The 24,390-nt window shown below is 33.0% G+C and overlaps 3 protein-coding genes and 1 long non-coding RNA gene across 13 annotated transcripts; 3 read left to right on the top strand and 1 right to left on the bottom strand.

Annotated features, from left to right (window-relative positions):
- Positions 1–770: 770 nt before the first annotated feature.
- On the top strand, positions 771–3,996 carry LOC111307583 (uncharacterized). Of its 5 annotated transcripts, XM_089751381.1 has the most exons (10): positions 771–1,143; positions 1,247–1,490; positions 1,570–1,717; positions 1,824–1,974; positions 2,066–2,191; positions 2,265–2,345; positions 2,475–2,667; positions 2,743–3,013; positions 3,472–3,702; positions 3,816–3,996. In XM_089751381.1, exons 3-9 carry the CDS (start codon positions 1,582–1,584, stop codon positions 3,678–3,680), a joined length of 1,167 nt encoding a protein of 388 aa, XP_089607507.1. In that variant the 5' UTR covers positions 771–1,143; positions 1,247–1,490; positions 1,570–1,581; the 3' UTR covers positions 3,681–3,702; positions 3,816–3,996. The 5 variants fall into 5 exon arrangements, with proteins under 5 accessions (XP_089607507.1, XP_022761335.2, XP_022761334.2 ...); XM_022905600.2 differs by lacking the exon at positions 1,247–1,490 and having other exon boundaries at positions 2,505–2,667; XM_022905599.2 differs by lacking the exon at positions 1,247–1,490 and having other exon boundaries at positions 2,502–2,667.
- Positions 3,997–4,482: 486 nt separating this feature from the next.
- Positions 4,483–6,132, top strand: LOC149512427 (uncharacterized). Of its 2 annotated transcripts, XR_016331878.1 has the most exons (4): positions 4,483–4,643; positions 4,788–5,336; positions 5,542–5,686; positions 5,832–5,971. It is a non-coding gene; the product is annotated as an uncharacterized LOC149512427 (long non-coding RNA). The 2 variants fall into 2 exon arrangements; XR_016331877.1 differs by having other exon boundaries at positions 4,483–5,465; positions 5,832–6,132.
- Positions 5,854–9,685, bottom strand: LOC111307584 (Protein kinase superfamily protein). Its single transcript, XM_022905601.2, has 6 exons — positions 9,431–9,685; positions 9,031–9,329; positions 8,803–8,938; positions 7,600–7,736; positions 7,280–7,403; positions 5,854–6,526 (listed from the first exon to the last, which is right to left on the bottom strand). The coding sequence occupies exons 1-6, from the start codon at positions 9,483–9,485 to the stop codon at positions 6,024–6,026; spliced, it is 1,254 nt and encodes a 417-aa protein (XP_022761336.1). The 5' UTR covers positions 9,486–9,685; the 3' UTR covers positions 5,854–6,023.
- A 4,565-nt stretch (positions 9,686–14,250) lies between these two features.
- PECT1 (phosphorylethanolamine cytidylyltransferase 1) lies at positions 14,251–23,877 on the top strand. 5 transcript variants are annotated; one of them, XR_016331876.1, is made up of 9 exons: positions 14,251–14,617; positions 14,707–14,942; positions 15,107–15,288; positions 16,614–16,685; positions 18,175–18,242; positions 19,161–19,281; positions 23,032–23,097; positions 23,188–23,476; positions 23,572–23,877. XR_016331876.1 is itself a non-coding variant. In XM_022905602.2 (9 exons), exons 1-9 carry the CDS (start codon positions 14,307–14,309, stop codon positions 23,641–23,643), a joined length of 1,251 nt encoding a protein of 416 aa, XP_022761337.1. In that variant the 5' UTR covers positions 14,251–14,306; the 3' UTR covers positions 23,644–23,877. The 5 variants fall into 5 exon arrangements, 4 of the variants coding, with proteins under 4 accessions (XP_022761337.1, XP_089607509.1, XP_089607508.1 ...); XM_022905602.2 differs by having other exon boundaries at positions 23,188–23,310; XM_089751383.1 differs by having other exon boundaries at positions 23,188–23,396; positions 23,538–23,877.
- Positions 23,878–24,390: the final 513 nt, after the last annotated feature.

Here is a 24,390-nt window from a genome sequence, read left to right as displayed (position 1 = left end):
TTAAATACTTCATTTTTTTTCTTAATTTAATTTTTGAATAATTTTCCCTGTACAGATCATTGTTGACATGACAATCCTATATATTTAATTACTAATCTTAAAGTAATATACTGAATTTAAATGTAATGAGAAAATAAAATAGGCTGAACTATAATGAAGCCAGTCTTTCACACGTTGTTCGCCTGTGCTTAGCACAGATATTATTTGAGTCTAATATTAGTCTAAAAGAAATTTACTGTCTACTAGTACCAGTAGAGTAGTAGTAATTCATTTTCCTTTTATATATATATATATATATATATATTAATATCTTTTGAGCTTTTGTCTACGTCTTTCAATTAAAGTTGGTAATGTGTTGAGTAGGATGAGTTTTTATTCGATTTAAATTTGATTGATTTTATAATTATAAAATTAAAATTTTATTTGATTCAAAATTTTTTTTATTTTTTTATATTTAAATTTAATTTGATATTTATATAAAATATATTTAATTTAATTTAAAATTAATAAAATATTATTTTTAAAAATATAAATATATATAAATAAAAATTAAAAAATAATTTTTTATATAATATTAAATCGAATCAAATTAAATTTATCTAAAATTTAAATTTGATCTGAATCTAAATTTCTTTTAATAATATTTTATCTAAAATTCGATTTAAAAAAAAAAAATTTGATCGTCTAATGAAGTCGGATCGACGGGCCAACCCTACTTCCAACCCAAATCCCAAACCCATATTTTTCTTCTACTTTGTTTGTGTCCAGTTGTCTCGCGTTGTCTCTCTCTTTGTCTGGGACAGTCACAGAAGGGAACGCTACAGAGATAGAAAGTAATACATAGGAGAGACGTATGAAAATTTTCATCTTCTCAAATCCAAGGAATTAAAGTCTGCAAAAGGGGTTCTGAAATGTTTAGTTGGTTTGGAATAAATAATGCAGATGCAAGGAAGGAGGATATCGGCCAGCCATAGGCCGTGGCCATGCAATGGGAGGAGGCTCTCATTCTTGGCTAATAAGAAGAGGCCTCGTCCTGATGCTTATGTCAATACCTTCAATAAGCTACTCAGGCGTGAAATTTCTTCAAAGCCCTGTTTTTATATCTCAAATGCCCACGAGAAGTTCCGCAACATGCGTTTGATGGTAGGTGTCTCTTCACTTTTTCCTTCTTTCTTTGCTGGGTATTGAAATGCTATTCTTTACCGGGATCCTAAAAATCTACCTTTTTTGGGTACCATGCTTTTAGTCTGGAAAGTTTTAGTCGTGAGGAAGAAAGTCGATGTAGCTGACACCTACTGGCTACTAGTTTCCTGGATCAGGGCCTCATTGAGTCGCGGAAAGCTCTAATTGTTTAATCACGTATGAAAAATACTACTATATGAATACTTGATGCAGAAGATCCTAACTCACTGGCTTTTAACAACTTTATCGAAGGAGAAAACTGCAAATTAGTCCTTTTTAGCATTCCAACTACTCAAAATTACATCAAAGTAACCCCAGCTTGATCTTGAATCTTGAATTCATGTTGCCATGGCCAACTTATCATTTAATTCTTTGCTTTTGCTTCAGGAGGAATATGACATGCATGATTCCAAAGGCCATTGTCCAGTAGCACTGCCCTTTTTGATGAAGAGGATGAAAGTAATTGAGATAGTGGCTGCACGTGACATTGTTTTTGCTCTTGCACATTCTGGTGTATGTGCTGCTTTTAACAGAGGTCATTGACAAACATGATTCTAACCTCATAGCGAAATTTTGGTCCTATTTGGACTTCCATGTACTAGGGAAATAACATGTTTTGCTGATATATATTCTAAATGCAGAGAAAAACAAGAGGATATGTTTTGTAAATGTTTGTCCTGATGAAGTCATCCGAAGCTTGTTCTATAACAAGAATAATGATTCACTTATTACAGTTTCTGTAAATGCTTCTGACAACTTCAGCTCTTTGAAGTGCAGATCTACAAAGATTGAGTGTGTAGATATTTTGTGTCTTGTTTTCTTTATTTGTCCATCTCTTACTAATGATTTCTCATATTGATGTTTTTCTCTGATAAATGCTTAGATATATTCGGAGGGGTAAACCAGATGCAGGTTTCGCCCTTTTTGAATCAGAATCTTTGAAGTGGCCTGGCTTTGTAGAGTTTGATGATGTTAATGGAAAGGTGCTAACTTACTCTGCGCAAGATAGGTACATTTTCAGCCCACCGTGTTATAAATTGTGATCACCTATTATGCATTCTAAACTTGGATTGTGTTGGCAGCATATACAAGGTGTTTGATCTCAAAAACTATACCATGCTGTACTCTATATCAGATACGCATGTAAATGAAATTAAGATCAGGTAAGAGCTCCCCTCCTGGTGTGCACCAAGTTTGTCTCTCTGTTTGTGCGCACTGAGCATGTAGCTAGAGAATCTCTTTGTAGTTCTTATGTGTTTAGATTACCTTTTTGCATACTTTCTCTTCTACAGTCCAGGTATCATGTTATTGATTTTCAGTAGGGCTAGTGGTCACATTCCTCTTAAGATTCTCTCCATAGAAGATGGGACAGTTCTCAAAACCTTCAAACATCTACTTCATCGAAATAAGAAGGTAGACTTCATTGAACAATTCAATGAGAAGCTTCTTGTTAAGCAAGAAAATGAAAACCTCCAGATTCTTGACGTAAGTTATCTGTCTTTTTTCCATCTAGCTTTCATTTTTTTTAGTTCTGCTATTAGTTACTGACCATTTCTATAGGTTCGAAGCTCTGAGCTGATGGAAGTTAGCAGAACTGAATTCATGACTCCATCAGCATTCATTTTTCTGTATGAAAACCAGTTGTTCCTCACATTTAGAAATCGGACTGTTGCTGTTTGGAACTTTCGTGGAGAGCTTGTAACCTCATTTGAGGATCACCTCTTATGGCATCTTGACTGTAACACAAATAACATTTATATAACCAGTGACCAAGATCTTATTATTTCTTACTGCAAGGCAGAATCTGATGATCAGTGGATGGAAGGAAATGGTAATTCTTTCTGCATTTTTTTGACATAGAATGGTGTAATAGTATAGTGAAAGTCTGCCCTCGGTAAGTTGCATTCCATTTCCTTCCATCTGGTTTTAATCCACTCTTTTAATAGGAAGCTTAGACTATAATGAACATCCAGGAATGTTATGTCTTATGCAGAAGTCAGATGGTCATATTAGTTTAATTTATGGATTAAACCCCCTTAAATTGATTCTAACACAGAAGCCAAATTGTCCTGTTATGTTAATCTAATGCAGAAGCCAGATGGTCAGATTAGCTGAATTTGTGGATTAAGCTCATGTAAATTGAGTTTCTAAAATATGTGTTTCATGATCATTATACTTTAGAGAATTACTAATCTTTGGATCATTTTTATGTCTGGCTACATTTTGTCTCCTCCAATAAGAATAACATTATCACTGCTGTCTTATCTTATTGTTTTGTTTTTAATGCAGCTGGATCTATCAATATCAGCAATATCTTGACCGGAAAATGCGTGGCTAAAATAAATGCATCAAATGGAAGCCCCAAAGTTGACAGCTCGCAGATGAGAAGCACAGTTGCAGAAGCTTTAGAAGACATAACTGCCCTTTTCTATGATGAAGAGCGGAATGAGATCTACACTGGAAACAGACAAGGTTTAATTCACGTATGGTCCAATTGAGGATCAGATGGTTCCATTACAGGTTGGTTAAATTTTAGTGTATTACTGAATTGCTTTTAAATTGTATGATTAGATGATTCTTAAATTAGTTTCATGGCATTTTATAGATTTGTATTTTTTGCATTTTTTGCTTAGGCTTTCTGCTTCAGATGTAAAGCTTCAGCCTTGAGCCAAATTGAAGAGTTTTATTATCTGTAAACTTGAGCGTATTCTTTTAGTTTGCCTGCCAAAGTTTAGCGTATTATGGTTTTGCCTTTTTGTAATGGGAGTGAGATATTGACCATGAATTGAATACGATATGAATGTTGATTGTGAATTTAAATTTTAGTGCTAGAGAAAGATGTGTTGCTGAACTATCTTGATTTGAAAATGTATATTTGTGATTAACAGTATTAATTGTGGCACTAAGTTTAAAGATTGCAACTCAAATTTAGGACACATAAAACCATGTCCTGACTGTGAAACACAATTGGCGAAATCTAAATAATGAAGTAGATTCTGGGCCTGCATTCATGTTCAAGTGCGCAAGCAGTTGCTCTTAAATTAGTTACTGCTTTAAGCATATCCTGTTTGGAGAAACTCAGAATGATGACTTAATAAGTTTTCCTTCTCAAAAAATGGATGCATGAAGAGTTAGAAGCGTGCACGCAGACATAAACTAGAATTCAAAAATAGATTGGACATTTGGACAAATTATGTACCACCGGCATCTGTTGCTGTTTTTGCTTTGCAACTGCTTTTCTGTTGCATAAGGTATATTATATGCTGTTTTCTGATGCTTGGTCAGCTTCATATACAACAGTACATCCAAAAAGAAGGCAAAAAACCAAAGGATCCTTACATTTCCAACCCACTCATTGGCTGCAACTTATTACAGTAGCCCCATCTCTTGCTTTACTGATCAGGGCAAGCTTGCATCCACGCTCATTAGTGCACCTACAATAGTTTGGCGCACAAAATATGGTAACAAGCTGCCTTTCCGCAAAAAATTCATAACCATCTTCCACCCATCAATTGTTTTCAGTAGGAAGATGAGTCAATCCCTCTTTTTTAATGTATATTACCAAGAAAAAACTAAAGCAACACATTATTGTTTAACTGATATAGTGGAAAACATGAGAAAGACCTGATGAGCACGGCATATGAGATCAAAGGTCATGTTTCTTTAAGGACTCGGCTACCTTGTCGGCTCCAAAGATATTATAGGAGACGCCCCTATCATTCTCACCCCAACGCACTGATGTCTCTATCCCAGAGGAGGTCATAGAGAAGACCTTGGTCTGTAACATCTATTGGCCTTTCTATAACTTTTCTAAAGCTCTTATTTGATCCAAGCTCCGGATATCTAATCTGGCCAGAGTTGAAGCCACAATAACGGCAGATTAGATCAAATCATCAAATAACCTGTGGCTGCAGAGGATTTTCCCATCAATAACGGCAGTCGAAGCAATCTGTGAGTACCTTCCGCAGACGGACACTGAAACAGTGCTTGCACTCATCATAGAACCCGTAGACTCTGTTGATAAAAGCACATTCATGGTTTCCCCGAAGGAGGAATCAAGTTTGTTAGATTCCTATATATTCTTGCTGTCATTGGCCTTGGACTTGGATAACTACTCCCCACTTTCCAAAGGTTCGAAGACATTTGCCGTCAAGGTAAAGAAGAGAATGTCAAAAATCAAACACATTATTCTGTTTGTATTTCCAAATTACAAAGATGCTAACAATAGTTAGTCACCACGAATCAGCATATGCAATGTTAGCTCTTCCTTGGGTGAAGAAAAGGTATGGGATTAATTGCAAGTCTATTTAGTATTTACCGCTCGCTTTAATCCATCTTTTGCTTGCTTTTCCTCTGTAGGCACAGCACAAAGCTGTATGGACCTACACTCGTAGGTTTAGAGGAACATGGGGCCGACATAAAGATACGAGGACAACAAGCAGCGGAGTTTATGAAACCTTTGCCAACAAACATTAGGACATACTCGTTGTCATCGTTGCAATTGGTTAGTCTTTCTTTTGAGTATTCTCGTTGTCATCGCTGCTGTCAACATTTTTCATGTCAGCCATCTTGATCGAAATTAATCTCGCAAAAAGCATTACTTACAAGTCTCCCATTGCATGCTTACGATGAAAACAATTTTCAAACAGGAAATTCCAATGGCAAAGGAAATTGTGATACAAGCTTCAGTTAAATAGCATAATCAACATCAACTACGGATAACATACACGTTAGGTACAATGAAGCAAAACCACCCTTGTTTTAGCAAGCAAATTTGTCACTTTTACAGGGGATCATGGTACAAAAGACACACCAAAGAAGTGTACAAGTAGGTAACATTTTCATCTAACCCTGCATGCTGCAGGGCCACCAGGGGAACAATTTGGATTGGGCGACCTACAAATGGCACCTGGACCAACATTGTTGGAAAATCTATGACGCACTCGGTAATCTGGAACTCCACCCATTGCAAATGGACCAGCACCACCACCTGTTAGCTTTGGGTTTAAAGATGAGGAAACTTCACCTGCACTACCACCGCTGCATTGTAGAGGTTCCAGTGTTTCAACTACATCACTCATTAATGGCCTTGCTTTCGGATTCTGACTCAGACAGTAGTATGCCAAGCTGCATGCCTTCTGCGCTGCCCTTACTGAATATTGGTTCTCCAATCTTGGGTCAATTATTTGCAGTAATTTTCTCTTATCATTCAGTTTTGGTCGAGCCCAATCCACCAAGTTTTGCTCCTTGCTTGGTCTTGTCTTATCAACAGATTTCCTTCCTGTCAAAAGCTCCAAAAGAACAACCCCAAAGCTGTATACGTCACTCCTGGCAGTCAGATGACCTGCGCATTTATACAGACAGAGAAATAATCAACTGCGCAAATCAAACACAATAGGTTTTTCACTTGTTGAAACCATCAGAAGCCAAAAATAGAAGCCCAAAGAAGTAGTTGACAATATGATAAATGCTCAAATGTACCAAAGTCCTAGAACTTTTACAACAGCCATTTAAGAAGTAAGGAATTATAATCAGCTTGAAGATTCAGACTGTGTAAATCCTTGATATCTCTTTATTTTGTTAGACCTAAATCATAGCTTTGGATCTTTTTCATGAATCATAAGAAAAATGATCGGGTGAATTTACTTACATTTGTTTTCATAGGTCTTCACAAATAGAAGGGTGAACCACTTGGAGTAAACTTTTGTTTTCTTTAAACAAAATTTTACATCCCATACCATATTGACAATAAGGAAATACAAAATTATCTTCTCATTTCACACCATCAAAACTAATGCAACAAGTTCCTTACGCATTCTCATATCCAAGAAGCAGAAGGCACAATTATTACTAACAGTGAAATTGAAGGACCTATACTTGTCTATAAGATGAAGCAGCTAAATTGTCACTGGTGTTGGTAGCTTGCACCCAGCATGACCTGACTTTCTGTAAGGCAGCTCAGAAAAGTGATGTTTAGTAAATGATGCCCTTTCTCTATTCTTATCAAAGATGGATCTCAACTCATTTCCCCAATAGGTCGGACTCCTATAAATGTTATGATGATGTAACACATTTCTTAGATTTTGGGAGGTCATACCAGTCATAACGTATTCAGGTGCAGCATAACCATATGTTCCCATCACCCGAGTTGAGACATGGGTCTCATCACCTTGTGGTCCAGCTTTTGCAAGCCCAAAATCAGAAAGTTTGGCTGTATAATCCTGCATATTCAAGTGGCAACTAGCATGATTTAAGAGGAATAAAGATCCCATCGAAATCATGGTCATATAGTACCGCTATGGATTCTTATTTTTGCCAAATCAACTAGCATGGATTAAAAGGTACAAAGAATTCAACAATCAAGAGAGATAAAGGCTAGAGCAAGGTCTTAGATGAACGATTTAAGCAAATACTTACAGAGTCCAACAATATATTGGAGGTTTTAAAATCCCTATATATTACTGGTCTTTCAGCATTGTGAAGGAATGCAAGCCCTTTAGCAGCTCCTAGAGCAATCATCATTCTTGTCGCCCAGGTTAAAGGAACAGTTGCCTCTGATTGGAACAGGAAAGCAACATCAACTTTAGTTAACAGTAAACATAAACATTATCACAGACAAGAAGAATCATAAAAAATAGCAAAAAGGGAAAAGGAGGCAAAGGAATCCATCGAAGCATTAAGTGGCTTTTGGTTCTAACTGCAATATGTTCCAATAAGGATGAGACACATCACATGGAACCTAGGATGACTGTTGGAGGAGGCTACATATAGCAGTCCCAATGAGGAAGCGAGCAAAGATGATGACCGACATATAAAGCGAACATTTCTATTCCTGTGAGTGCATCATTAATCAAATAAGGAGAAGAGAGATTCGGATGATGTTTAGAGCCTTGCAATAAAAGAGATGGCAAGGATTATCTCTCATAATTTAAGTTCATTCGGTGGTCTAGCCTTTTAGAAAAACAGAGTTGCTGATATACCAAATGCTGTTGGTTTGAACATATGCCCTTAATTCAAGTGTCACCCTACTAAATTTTTCTCCGGATTACTAGCATGTCAACTGCACTTATCTGGTTCTCTTCCACACAACTCTGCAATATCGATGAAATTGAGATGAATTTGAAACAAAATTTCTAAAATAACACCTCTTACATAAAGGTGCTTACAACAGGTCATAAAGTCCTATCGCACACATGAGCCTATGCACTGGGTTGGAGCTGCAAAATATTTTTCTTTTCAAGACAAGATTCCATATTCTAATAATAGTTTTAGTTCATCATAAAGAAGCTTAACCAAAACATTTTAGGATGCTCTACACTTCAGAATTCAGTCATGATAAAGTGTGAAAGCAGAGGAAAAAGTTGCACGGGCAGGCTTATGTATTCATAACATTAGCTGCTAGAATTGTTTTAACAACAAATTGATGAGTTATTGAGTAGATAATAAAGCTTCTGGAGCCTAGTTGTTGACCAACGATAGCAGCAGAAAACAAAAGGAGTTTGTAATAATTGAGTAATTGACAGACAGGGAAAGAACATGAGCATATAAGCATGGATTAATAAACGAATCAAGTCCAATGTAAATTGGGAAGGGAAAAAAGAGAAGTGAAGAAATGCCTACTTCGGAAAAGGTGGTTCTCAAGGCTTCCACGGAACATGAATTCGTATACCAGTAACCTGTGATCATCCTCACAACAATAGCCGATGAGCTTAACCAGATTTGGATGCCTGAGCTGGCCGAGAAAGTTGACCTCGGTCTGCAGATAGAGCGTGATTTTAGGGAATTGAGTGCTTTATTTCTTAAAAGGGAATAATAGAATATGAATGTAAGAATGTATATACTACATACAAGCCATTCGCGGTGACCCTGAAGGCCCTCCTTGTTGAGGACCTTGACAGCGACAGGCAGAGATTTGAGACCAACCCTTACATTCTCATCAATGTAACCTTTGTAAACGGTTCCGAAACCACCTTCTCCAAGAATGTAGTCAGAACGGAAACTCTTGGTAATAGTCTCCAGCTCGTATAGAGTGAAGGCAATGACGTGGGTATAGAGTAGCGCATTTTTTCTCGAGTCTTCGAAGTCGCCCAGATCTGATAGGGTACGATTCTGACTCTGACTTTGCTTCTTCTCAGATAACAGTTGAACTGCGATTTTTAAAATTTCAGTTTCACAGGAATGGAGAAAAAGAAAAGAAAGGCGAAGCCCTAGGGCTTAGATCTGGAAAAAGAAATGAGTAAATGAAAACCTTGAGCATGAGAAACAACAACAGCAGATTCCTCTCTAGTGCCACAGTTGCCCATGTCGGAATGAGTTCGCAATCGCAGCTACTTTGGCTTCCAAATCCCACCAGGCTGTGAGTTTCATTCTATGGAAGGTTGGTAGTGATTAGCTTTTTTTTCCGCCCCGCTGCCGTGGATGTGTGTGGGCATCATATCATATCAGCATTATCGCTGTCTTTCTCACTCTTTTCACTCACACACAAAATATTATACCATACTATACTGTACAATACAATGTAATGCCTTTTTCTCATTATTATTATTATTATTATTATTATTATTATTATTATAAAACTATAAATATAATAAAAATTACATTTATTATGAAATATTACATTTATATATAAAAAAAATTATTGAATAACCAACCAATAAACTAAAAAATAATCAACACAAATTAACAAAAATTAAACTAAATTTTTGCATAATGAATAATGCAAAATAATAAAAAAGATATTGATAAGTTTTTTCAATTCAATAGTAATGTCGCTTATTCATTTATTGTACGTTTTTCATTAATTTGATTGTATTTTCCATCTTATTTCATAATTTTAAGTATTACTTTTATTTCCATTTATTCTATATTTTTCTTTATTCCATATTCCATTTATTAATTCATATTTGGCTTAAGAATTTTCTTAGAAAAAAGGCTTTACAAACTCCCTAAAATCCACCAAACAATCATTTTTTATTCCCATGTATTTATTTATTTACCAAACAAGCTAACGCAGCATCTATGAATTTGATTAAGAATATAATAATAATAATAATAATAATAATAATAATAAGAGCTTGGAAATTATACCTTACCAATAATAGACATGATACATCTACTTTTAAATTGATTTCCAACATTAGTTTCGACACAAGCAATTTGGGTCAAACAAAAAAAATACCAAGCCCATCTTGGTGGGATTGAGCACATTATTCGTATTAATTTTGTACCTTAATAATCTATGACCATTCTAAGGGGATTCGAGCAATCATTAAATCTTCTTAGGAAATTATCTCAAATATTAATGCCAAACTCGGGTTTGGGCTAAAATAGTTAGATTTGGATTTACACATTCAAATTTTTTGTTTGGATGTCAAATAAAAAGATTGGATTTGAATTTGGATCATAGAATTTACAATATCAAAATCCTTTTAAAAATTAAAATACACAGCCAAAAAATAACATGGAATTCCCTTTTTACGTTGTATTTGATTGTGATTAACATGAGATTCTGGATGGTTGTCTTCTTTTGCTTCCTATGGACAATTTGCATGGTTGGATAACGACCTATGTGCTTTTGCTTGGTGGTTTTAGACCTTTTCCGACATTACTTTACTTTTGCCTTTATTATTGGAGAATATCTAAATTGTTAATGCTTGTGCTTAGCCTTCGGAGGATTTTGAATGAATAAAATCTGCTCATTATTTATTGTTATTATATGATTCTATGCTTTGGGTTATTATGACTTGTTTAATATATTTTCCATGTACATTACTAAGCATGGTTTTAAGGCTTGGTGCGTACAGTTTTGTTGGTTGTTCAACTCAATTATTAGGTAATCTTATAATTAGGGTTGTGGTAGGGATTAGGCTTTTTTTTTTTTTTTTTTTTTTTTAAGGTTGGTGTTTTGAATGGGAAATTTTAAAATTTTGAAATATTTGAAGTGCATCAATTTAAAATAATACAGTTTTATAATTGCATTGTTTAAACAATTATTTTTTTAGAAACAAATTTTAAATGTTGGAATTTGATGAGATAAAAAATAATTACAATTGAAAAATCATGATATTGGTGGAAGAAAAAACAAAATACTAAAAAATATCTATGCAATCTGAATGTCATTAGATTTATAATTGTAAAAATCTATAGATATTATTAATAATATAAAAAAAATTTTAAAAATAAATTATATAATAAATTTTTGTAGTTAAAATTGAAAAAAAACAAAAGTTGCGTAAAAAAAAAAAAAGAAACGTGGAAAATGTTGACTTCTTACTATAAAACCAATGAATTTCGCAAATTTCATTTGAAAAGATAATTTGAACCCTCCAAAATTATTCATTAAAATTCCAAGAATTTTGAAAATCCAAATTATTTTGCCAAATAAGGTAATTCTATTTTTAAAATTTTAATAGTCTTTCTGCAAATTAAATCCCTCCTTAAAATCTTTTAACCAAATGCACCTTAATGGTATTTATCCTTTAAGTTTATGCATTTGTGCTACTATTTTGAGGTTTTATTACCACGAATTATAATATGTTTACTTATCTATTGTGTTTGGTTATAGTTATCTAACTTTTTGTTTACTTATTAACAGGGGTTGTCGCAAGTAATTAAATTTTAAAATTTAGATGTAAAATATCGAGATTCAAACCTTCACAATCTTTTGTTGGTAGATGATTTGTAAATTTAAAAAATTTTCAAAATATTCGTAAATCACCTTATGAGTTGGCGGCTTGCTCTGATTTTAAAGATAAAGTAATCTCTTGTGCTCCTAAACTTTTTTTTCTTTTTACCTAAATCTTGATTTCAATTTTCGTAATTATACCTGCAGGATTAACGTTAAGCATAATTTTATTTAAGACTCTATGGTTTTAAACAGCTATTCTTATTGGGATTGCATGATGTAGATTCCATTTTTTACTTTAGGATTTTGTGAATGTTCCAATATATAAAAAATTTGGTTTTCCTTTTGTAGAGCTTTTGGACTTCCACAATCTCAACAGGAAGCAGATAATTTCCTTACTATCTTCTTTTTTCATTTGGTATAACATTAAATGTTGCTTGGATTTTTGAACTATTGAATTATTTGTAAAAGATGTTTCAAATATCAGTAGTATTGAATTCTTTTAGTTTAGTTTGTCTTTACTTATGAAACAACAATAATTTGAATTATTTTTTTTGAAGTTACAATCGTAACGAAGTATTACATTTATATATTGAATTGAATAATTAACTATTATATCATAATCAAATTACAATCATTAAATAATTAACCTAACAAATTAAAATATAATAAAAATCAAACCCAAAAGATTTGAACTTAAGACTTTAGGGTTCTAGGGTTTCCTTTTTACCATTAAGCTAAGGTTTCATTGGCATAACTTTAATTGTTTTTGATTAAAAGATGAACATAAAATGTGATTCCTTTTTTATTTATAGTTAAATTTTTAATTATCATTTGATGTCATTCTTGATGAATGCATGCTTATCTTAAAAGCTATGACGATGATGAGATTAGGTTTTCACTCTAAATGGACTTCACTAATCATGAAAAGTATATCTTTTGTCTCATATTCGATTATTGTGAATGGATGTATTACTAATAAATTTTGTCCAAGAAGAGGTCTTAGACATGGAAGTCCCATATCCCTCAACTGTTCTTGATATGCAGTGAAGGACCGTCATCTTTATTAGCAAAGGCAAAAAGAAATGGTTTACATGTAGGAGTTCAAGCAAGCTGCAATAGACCCAGAGTCACTTTACCTATTTTTCGCAAATGACAGCTTATTCTTTGCCAAGGCAAAGAGAAGTGAAGGTGAAAAGGTGAAGTAATTTCTACAGAAATACAAATAAGGCTCAGCCAAAAGATAAATTATGACAAGTTTACTCTACTCTTTAGTAGTAATACAATTGATGTTCAAAACGGAGGAAATGAAAAATCTGTTTGGTATGCAAACTAATACAAAACCGGAGAAAGTAATTGGGCCTACCCTTAATGATGGGGAAATGTAGGACAGCCGCATTTAGGGAGATTAAGGAAAGAATAAAGGCAGAGCTGAGGAGTTGGAGGAATAGATGTCTCTCACAAGGTGGAAAAGAGATTTTTATAAAGTCAGTGCTTCAAGCGATTCCATCTTATGCCATGAACTATTTCATGTTACTAAAATCTTTATGCAATGACATAAATAATATTTTTAACAATTACTGGTAGAAACAAGGTGGAGGTACCAAAGGAATCCGTTGGCTACTAACATAGATAAGCTTTGGAATTTGCACGTAACATGGGACTTATATTAACATAATAATTGAATGAAGAAACTCCAAGCAACAGACATGGCCTATCCCCCATTAGAAATATTATTGAGGAGGGTAAAATCAGTATGGCCTCCTTTCACTCATATACCATATCACATATATTGAGACAAGGAAACATGGCAGCTTACAAGTTAACCAAGCCAAGTATAGTTTGCATATTCAAGAAGACGAATATTAGGTAAAAGACTATCCGGATATTATTTTGTAAATTATACAAAACGAATGTACTCTTTTTTAATGAATGAATTATTTTCTTTTCAAAAAAGAAAAAAGTTACACATCATTTGTAGTTTCGTTGTTGTTATAACTTCACAACTTATTTTTCTTTTTCTTCCACTTTTTTTTTTTTTTTTCAAAACCTTAAAGAGTGAAATAGTATTTCAATTTTTATTTGATTAATGACTTTCACCATCACATTTTGTTTTTTTTCTTTTATCACTAGATCTAAGAAATTTTTTTATTTTAATCTATTTATTTATATTAAAATTTTTTAATTTTTCTTATAAATTTATTTTTAATGATTTCTAATGATAAAAAGTAAAATAAAAAAATGAAAAAAAAATAGGGATGGAGTATCAAAATCTTCATTTCCTTCCGCATTTTTTTTCTTTCTCGAGATTTCACTAATTCTTATAATTTTCTTCCGTCACCCCAGTTTGTAATTCCTCAAAAAAAAAAAAAAAGGTCATTGTCAGGTGGCGTAAGCTGAAGGCTACAGTGATATTACACATCGCGATTCCAAAGGAAAACCCTACAGAAAGCACCTAAGCGAAAACAAATCTGTACTTGGGAATTCGCAAAATCAAGCAATGAGCAAGATACCATCGACGTACCTGATAGGTGGAGCGGTGGCGGTGGCTGTGGCGGTAGGGCTGTACCTTGGCGTAGCCAAAAATGGCATACCCCCTCAGGGACTGGGACGGGGTTTGTGGAGGAAAATAAAGAAGAAGAAGAAGGCAGTGCGCGTGTATATGGACGGTTGTTTTGACATGATGCATTATGGCCACTGCAACGCGCTTCGTCAGGCCCGTGCCCTCGGCGACCAATTGGTGGTGGGAGTAGTCAGTGATGCCGAAATCATTGCAAACAAAGGCCCTCCTGTTACCCCTCTGCACGAAAGGTACATGATTGATTTATAGATTGGTTCACCCTTGATTTATAATTAACTAGTTTTCATTTATTCATTCATTTTTTGTTATGACTTGTAAGGATGATCATGGTGAAGGCAGTCAAGTGGGTGGATGAGGTTATTTGCGATGCGCCGTATGCAATCACTGAAGATTTCATGAAGAAGCTGTTCGATGAATACAATATTGACTACATTATTCACGGAGACGACCCCTGCGTTCTTCCTGATGGAACTGATGCTTATGCTCTTGCTAAGAAGGCTGGTCGTTACAAGCAGATTAAGCGCACTGAAGGCGTCTCTAGCACTGACATTGTTGGTCAGTATTAGTATTAATTTCCATTTCCATGCTTTTCTAATACATATGTATGTATTTGGATGAAACAAACTGCTAATGCATTTCAATCTCATTTTTATGAGAAACTTGGTTTACATTGACGTTAGATTCTGCTTGTTATTTGATAATTTTTTTTTTGGGAACAGGTCGGATGCTTCTCTGTGTGAGAGAGAGATCAGTTAGTGACAATCACAATCATTCCTCCCTGCAAAGACAATTCAGCCACGGTCAGGGCCAGAAATTTGAAGATGGTGGATCTGGAAGTGGAACTCGCATATCTCATTTTTTACCAACGTCTCGCAGGATTGTGCAATTTTCAAATGGAAAGGTATGCGAAATGTGCTCTCTCCTTTCTTTTTTAAATTCTATATTTTTATTGTTGGGTTTCATTTGAGTCATTTCTATGTTTGATTTGGTTGCACTTTGTCCTTTTCAGAAATTTCTGGAAAAGAAAGTTAAGGCCTTTCATATAAGCTGTTTATGCGTAAGGGAAAAAAATTAAGCTGTTTTCGTATAAGGGAAAAAAAATTAAGTGCCAGTTTAGTTTTTGATAGATATTTCCATTTTCTACCTCCACTTTCATTGTATATATGATCATGGAAATAAGGTAAAGAACTAAGTTGTAAGAGCTTCATTTTTTAATTTTTTAAGAAAATTAAAACAACTATTTTAAATTGTTTTTCAACTTTTTAAATGAGAATGGAAACACTTGTTTCCATCCCAAATTTAGTTGTTTATGTTATTGATCATGTTTAGTGTAAAAGTGGACATGGAAAAAGGAAAAGATTAATTTTGTATGTGAATTACCGAAAGTAAAAGTGGGAATATTATATGAGAACGCTAAATTTAAACATGATGATAGTGTAAACAATGTATTGATTTCTTTCAATGAATAATAGTATTAATTTTAAAACATTATAATACATATTACTCATACAAAGAATTGGATAAAAATAAATGTCTCCATGTAAAAATAAAAGAGTCTAACTAACAAAAAACAACATAGGAGTACATAGCTTTAATGAATAATTGATTTGTATAAAAGAATAAAGTGATTGAACTTTCTTTAATTTTTTTTTCTATTACTAGTGTTAAAGAAAGTTGCTAGCGCAATATTTAGGGTCAATGTTTTTATTTGATTGATTGAAAAGGAAATTTCTAGTTTAACAGATTAATAGATCATGTTTAATAATTTTTAGATTTTAAAAAAATAAAGATAATAAAGTTAATAATGATGTTTAAAACTAAAAACATTACTAACAAGTTTACCATAACATCGTACAAATTTTACAAAGGGGTTGGAGGGGCCCTTGAGTTGTGTTTCTTCTTCTCTTCATCTTAAGTTTGGTTGGAAATCACTTGACCAAGTGAATGATGAGGGATGTTTATAGTGGGTTTCTTCTTCACTCAATATTTTTAGACTTTAAAATTCAGCTCAGACAAAGAAAGTGCATTTTGTAAGATAGCTATTTCCAGTATCTTCGAACGCGTTTCTCTTTTCTACTGCTTCTATATAATTTCCCTCTTTTAATTTCTTGCAATTCTTGAAATTTGATTCTTCATGCTGGTTATTTTTGGCTTTTAATCCTTTCGAGCAAAATTGCTTCTGTTCTGTTTTTAGTCTTGACAACAGATCTATGCTGGTTGTTACAGGGCCCTGGACCAGATGCTCACATAGTTTATATAGATGGTGCATTTGATCTTTTTCATGCTGGACATGTTGAGGTATGTTGCATGATCTTGTTCCCTTTTACATATATTGGGTGAATAGATGTCTAGTAATGTGGTATGTGGCATTGGGTAATGGTCCCTAAATCCGATGTTATTTGTCCTTGGTAATCTAAATCTCTGTAGAAAGTTGATGATCCTATAGCAATCTTAGGTTATAGAGAAGAGTTAGCTCACCAAGGGAGTGATCTAAATCTCGTCTTAAAGGTTGACAAAACAATTTAATTGCAACTATCTAGTGTTTATATTTACAGTTAATTACACATATGGTACCTGAACTATAATCAAATTCTTGATTTGGTACCTAAACCCTAAAAAGTCACTATTAGGTACTTGAACTTTGCTTCTAGCCATTCGTTTGCTCATGAGACTAACACTGTTATTCAAATGGATGACATGTCTAGGAAAAACCAATAAAACCATGCCATGTGTCTCAAAAAATTTCCTATGTCATAATTTGATTGGGTGTTTTGGACATATCACTATTTGAATAACGTTACTAGTCTTGTGCGCAAACTAAAGGACGGAAGCAAAGTTAGAGTACCTCATTTTCAATTTCTTAACTTCAAGTATCAAATCAATTTGAATATAGTTCGGGTAGCAAATCTGTAATTAATAGTTATTTTACTGTTTTGTACTTTTTAACTTAAGTATTGATGGAATGAGTTTATTTCATTTTATCATTAATAGTCTTTTGATTGGTTTAATTTGTAGAAGTATATCTAAAGGTACGATTCTCTAACTTAAGAAATATTTGTGAACACATTCTTCATGTTTGTTTATTTCACTCTAATGATATCTAACCAAGAAATAGAAATAGATAAATGATATGCAGATTATCTATACTCTTAAATACTGGGAGCAACTGAGTTTGATGTCACCTAACTTGTGATGCGAACTCAATTATTAAAATAACAAAAAAGTTATCACAAAACAATAAAATACATATTAAAATGGGGTTATATTAATATTCTAATTAGGGTCTATTGTAAATTAATTTTTCCAATTAAAACTGTTTCATTTACATGTGTTCAAAAATTATATTTTTGCTTAAAAAAATCTTTCTACTTTCTCACTCCATGACCCACGAAGTGAGTGTGAACAAATCCTAGTTATCTGAATACAAGATTGAAATTGTTGTCATTTTTACCTCCTGTTGTAAGTATATTTTTGGATATTTTATAATGAATGATATATAATTTCCATGACGTATCAGAAACAAATTGATTTGTATTTATTGAATGATATCTTGCTATCAGGGTGCCTAGTGGTGAAATCACCATGATGATGTTATTGCCCTTTCCTTTCCCCAGGTGCAAAATGAATAAAAAAATGTTTTTAATTGGATAGATCGACACTCATGTTAGGCCAAGATAGGGTAAATGGTAACACAATTATGACCTCTGCCCCCTTTCCCCCCTTTCCACACACGCACACAGAGAGAAAGAAGAAATAGAGAAAATGTTTCTAACTCTATCTGATATAGATTCTGCGGGTTGCTCGGGAACTTGGAGATTTTCTTCTTGTTGGGATCCACAATGATCAAACTGTCAGGTAACTGACTCTCTTGAACTTAATTTATTATAATATCTTTCTCCCTCATTTTGTCTTTTCTATCCTGAATAAGACATTGGAATAAAGGCCTCTTTGCATGGTAGAAAGGTCATGTTTAGTTCTCCTTTTCTGCCGTGCCAACTCTCTGCAGCCAGCATCCTTCTCTACTCAGGTTCTAACTTTGGTATCTGGAAGAGTATGTTAGAGGCTTAGAGTTTTCTCTTTTTCACTGGAGGATTGGTCTATATTTGGGATGTTTGTGATATATTTCCATAAGTTTTCTGTAGATTTATAATAAATGCTGCTTTTTAACTCAAATAGTTTTTAGGGAATTTATTGATTTTGAGAAGGGATTAGCCTAGTTAATTTAAGAGGAAGCTCAATTGAAAGAAGGGAAGGGAACAACTGCTACTGCTGGAAGATCCCCAAATTTGGCTTATATCTGGGTGATCATGCATTTCTTTATCTGAAAAAGCTCATATTGCTAGAATCTAAACTTTAAAGTGATTGCGACAAAAAAAAAATCAGTTTTTTGAAAAAAAGAAAATTCTTCATGTTTTTGAGATTTCTTTGTTTTAGTGGTATGTTTATCTTCTGACATCATTATGATGTTTTATTTGAGAAACTGTAATAACCTTGTTCTGTTCTGAAGATTTTCAAAATTATGCTGTTTCTTACATGCACACATTTTGTTCCTAGAATAGCTTTTCTAAGATTTGAAATGTAAAAAGGCAGCTAACGATTTATTGGCTCATAAGAACTTCTCTTTCATGACTGATTGCAACTTTATTGCAACTTCTCATAAGCTCTCATAAAGCTGGAATATTTTAATTAAAAATTAGTTCAATTTGATAGACATTAGGTGCTAGGAGGTTTTGTCATTTCATTTGGAACTTTTGTATCATATATGTTGTGCAGCGCTAAAAGAGGTGTGCATCGCCCTATCATGAATCTACATGAAAGAAGCTTAAGTGTTTTAGCTTGTCGCTATGTGGATGAGGTGATAATCGGTGCTCCATGGGAAGTATCTAAAGACATGGTTAGTACCTTATTTTCTTAGGGAGTTATATAATTATCATTCTATAGTTTCTTTTTTTTAAGTAGTATATGCTGCTTGTCAACTTTTTTATGTTGATTTTAGTGACATTTAAAGATTGAAATATATGTAAAGGATAAAGCTTTGATGTATGCTATGAAACTTGTGGAACTGTTAAATCAGAGGTAAAGCTAGAAATCATTTCTCTTGATGAAGAGCAGGGTGCCATTTGTCTAAGATTATGTATTTGAAAATATGCTTTGTTTTCTGTTCATCACTTCATTTATAGAATATACAAATTAAAATAGAGCTAGGTTAAGAAGTCATAGTTTCATTGGTGAAAATTGTGAACGTTCATCCCTGCACTATATGTGGCTTCTTGCTAATGTTAAGAGAAATTTGTATGCAGAAATCTGCCTAAAGAAATTGCAATAATGAATGCCAAAGCCATGGACTTTCTATTGTTGTTTCTCATTAGTCAATTATGTCTATCTATTCATTTATCTTTTCTCTAGTTCTCATTTTCATGAGACAGGAGTGATGTAATGGAGGTGTCTTCCTCTATATATTTCTTTATCTTTCCTCTACTTCTCATGTTTTATGAGACAGGACTAATGTAATGGAGGTGGAAGTTTGTCAAATAGAGGTGAAGGGGATGGGTTTAAGACTGAGGGATACTGCCCCATTGAGTATGCTTCCTTATTGATTGCATCACACATTCACAAGAGCAATAATGCTGGAAATGCTTTGATAATAATTCTATTAATCAAAAGGTGCAGAAGTTGGAAAAAAATATAGTTATTTATAGTCTAACTTCTAAACCCTAATGTAATTGCAAAATACCAATTATAACCTTGATACTTGGAAAATAAGAACAGCACTCTTTAATATAATTAACGTAATTAATTTATAAACCCTGTACCTAGAGAAAGAATTACAATTCAGAATAAAATACAAAAAAAATCTCGAAATAAACTATTAAGTTGTTTAATCTTTGTATTAGCTTCTTGGCATTTTGTGTCATTCTCCCCTTGTTCAAGAAAACTCAACCTTGAGTTAAGAAATGTTGGAGTAGGAAGAAATTTCCTGCAGAACCCATGGATACCACTGTCAATAACTAACTTTTCTTGTTCCACTACCATTGTCAATAAGGTACTTGACATGGGAGAGCTTGGAAGGCTAGGGTTTATAATCATTACAATATGAAATTCTTAAGAAAATATGGAAAGTTGAATAAGAAAAAGGGAAACAGGGCAGAAAAGAAAAGATCCCTAAGTTTTATACCTAGGATTCCTTGTTTGCATCATACAACCAAGAAGAAAGTAAACATAAACATCAAATGTACGATTTCTTAGCAGTCACACCTATGGTGATTGCATCACACAATCACAATAGCAATATGCTGAAGATCTCATATCATAATCTGATAATGTGTCTCCAAAAGAAAGAGTACCTCAATATGTATATAGGCTACTAACCTACTACCAACCCAAATCTTAAAAGAACTAGAACTCCTATCCAAGCTAGACTTTAAAGAAAATACATAAGGCTCTAAAAACTAAAAAACTTTTCACTTAAAGACAAAACCTAATAGGATAAGAAAAACCATGCTAAGATACTAAACGCTAATATAAATGTAAAATACCTAATAGTATCCTAGACCTATAAAATATTACATTTAATCTCCATAAATACGACAAAGTAACAAAATATAATCTTAGATAGGTTAATTCCTCATTTAGCTTCTTAGCGTTCTGTATCAGTGTTTTCATCTCATTCTCAAACACACTTGGAACAATAAAGTCAATGGAAAATTTCACTGATATTCATAGGTTTTGAACTCCAAATTTGGAAGAATAAAATTAAAAGAATTTTCACTAGTAAACACTTAACCAATTCATTTGCTTGGATTGTTACAAAATCAGATTCTACTTCTTTGAATACAATTTGTATATTATCAATGTCTTTTATAGGGAAAAATTTAAGCTTAGAGTTTACCTTTGAGTGCTAATATGAATTTCCAAGGCTGTTGAGCTAATGTTTGCTTTATGAACCTCTAAGAAATTAGGCCATGATTTTCCTTGAATTGCTTCTTCATCTATGAAGCAGCTACTGTAGTTTTTTCACAAACTTCCACACTCCCAAGACCTTGGGCCCTTGGTGGCTATCTGAGTAGGCTTGAAAGAGTTGATTGGGACAGACCACTTAACTGTGGAAATTTGGATTTAAGTACTTATATGGTGTTTGATATGAGGTGATCACTTTAAAACTCACAATATACACATGGTAAGTACTAGGTGATCTTGTGTGGTGGTAATCTTGGATTATCGAGAGTAATCACTGCTTTGGAGGATAATATAATTCTCATCCAAAAGGATGGAAAACTTTTCACCGAGATGAATGAGATGTAAAATTAACAATAGTCAATATTACCCATCTAATATGCGAATTATAAACTTACTTCCTTTTAGAATCATAATATAAATTTATATATTTTCAAACTAATATTTATTTTAATAAGTTTAAGAATAATTTATGTGATTTTTTAAACTTTTTTTAGTGTTATATATATAATATAATCTTTTTTATTTTTCTTTTGTTATGATTTTGATAGATTAATTTTATTTTTTAATTCAAATATTATTTATATAATTTATATTATAAAATTAGTTTATTTATCAATAAATATATTTGCTAATTTAATAATTTAATTATATTTTATTTCTAAGTAAATAAAATATTATCAATATATTTTATAAATTACTATCTTTAAACAACATTGAAATATTAATTTGTATAACTATTACAATGTACATGGTTGCTTTGGTATTAATAAAATACTGTTTAATTTTTTTAGTAATACGAAACACAATGATCTTTAATTCCTTTGAATTAATGATTGTTAATAAAATAAAATGATTTCAAATCACAAGTGATAAGATTGCCTTAGTAATAAGATCACCTTGGTGATTAAATTATCATGAAGATCTTGAAAATGATACTAAATGCTAGCTTAGTTAATTCCATGTGTATGGTTGTAATTTTACATCCCATGTGTTGGTGGTTATTAAGTTAATCTTGATAGGAATTGAATTATGACTCCAGCCCCATTTGGTGTTGAGTACACATTTTAACTCGACTTTAAGTAACCGCTATAACCAAGATGCCCATGTGGATGTTTGTGGGAAACTCGGTTGTAACTAAGTGTGTAATGAGTCGAATTCGACTTGAGGGATACTCGAATTCAACTTGTTCACTTTCAAGATGAGCTTGAGCTACTCTAGTAGCAAGTCAAGCCGAGTTTAATTTTTGTAATACTCAGCTTGAGTGGCCTGCTAGCCTTACTGAGCTTTTGAATTTTTTAATATTACATACATACATACTTATATACATATATAAATGAAATATAATTTTATTTACATATTTTAAAGTTTTATTTGAGTTTTTTATTTTGATCTTGAGCTCGACTTGAGTGTAAAGCTCTTTGTACAAAGTATAGTACAAATAAATGTATATTTATCTATATATGTATATTTGTGTGTGTGTGTCTTTATGCATTGCGGTAATCTGAAATGCAATAATTACTTGGTTTTGTAGATGAAGTATGTCAAATAAATTTTATTGTGGTACTGTCACTAGTTTGTCATGTTGTGATTAGTTATGTGCCCTAGGATGATTTGATTTCTGATGCTGAAAGCTGTGCTGTGCTTTGTTGTGTTAATTTTGTTACTCAACAAAATCTTGCAATTGCAGATCACAACCTTTGACATATCTTTAGTTGTCCATGGAACAGTGGCAGAAAGCAATGATTTTCAGAAGGTAAATCGTAAAAACGGTTGCTCTTGCAGACTGATTAGAATGTGCTAAGCTGCATTCATTCGTTGCTTGCTTTCTTTTCATCTCATGCAGGAAGAAGATAATCCTTATGCTGTTCCAATCAGTCTGGGTATCTTCAAAGTTCTGGAAAGCCCACTGGACATTACAACTACCACAATAATTAGGAGGATTGTAGCAAATCACGAAGCTTACCAGGTTCACCCTTTAGAGTCATGCTTTGAACAAAAGTTATGATTTAACCATCTTTCATGTTTAAAATGGAGATAGAGAGTTATAAGCATGTAAGTGGCTTAAGCATTATAAAGAAGAGTAATAACTCAAGCAGATGCACTTATTCCAGATAGTACAATGATTGTCACCAGTTAAGTTCATGTGGTGCCAAACAACTATGGTCTTTATAAAAGTTTATGTTGAAATTCCAGGTTGAAAATCCTAAGATATGTTTCCATAATGCAGAAACGTAATGAAAAGAAGGCTGCAAGTGAGAGAAGGTATTATGAGGAGAAGACTTATGTTTCCGGTGACTGATTGAGTTGAGGCACATGCATGGCCGGCCTATTTTATTTGGTTGAAGTAGAGCTGAGAAGGATATACTAACATCCAAGAGGTTGCTAGTTGCATGTGTATCTGATCAATTTTTCCTAGATAAAATGCAATTAAGTTAGCTTTTTATTCAAATATCTGTAAAATCTATGGCACTTTTAACCTATTGTTCAAGTACAACTCTTATCTTCCTAATATAAATAGCAATCTTTTTGTCCAGTGTTATCGTATTTTGCTATGCTAAACCTGCTGTTGGTTCTTTTCTTTCATGGGATAGTAAAGGAAGAAAAAAGATGGAGGGGCGGGGGGGTGGGTTGCGGTTTTGAAGGTTGTCTTGTGAGTTGACCGTGAGTTCTGGCCAAAAGAACAAAATAAAATCAGAGTAAAATTTCGCCCTGGGGGATTTGGTTGCCTTGGGGATTTGCCTTTTTTTTTTTTTTTTTTTGTGTATGAGTATTCTAGTTCCTTTTATTGCCAAAATATTGCTTTCTATAGTTTGGTATGGATAACATTGTTAATACATTTGGTTGTTGGTACTATGTTCCCTCCCTCTTAACTTTTTTTCTTTTTACGTCTCGAAATTATTATTTTTTAATTTTTTTTGAGTATTTAAATTTTAAATAAATATGTATAAATGATATTTTAGTTAGTGTAATTAAAATTCTTTTTTATTATATTTAAAATTTGTTTTTAAAGAATTTTAAAACAAGTAAATCATATTTAATTGAACAA

Source organism: Durio zibethinus, chromosome 22, assembly GCF_047325235.1.
Source record: "Durio zibethinus cultivar Kanyao isolate XHJ-2024 chromosome 22, ASM4732523v1, whole genome shotgun sequence".
Taxonomy (NCBI): domain Eukaryota; kingdom Viridiplantae; phylum Streptophyta; class Magnoliopsida; order Malvales; family Malvaceae; genus Durio; species Durio zibethinus.
The sequence above is the reverse complement of the archived record's forward strand: the minus strand, read 5'-3'. Positions and strand labels throughout refer to the sequence as shown.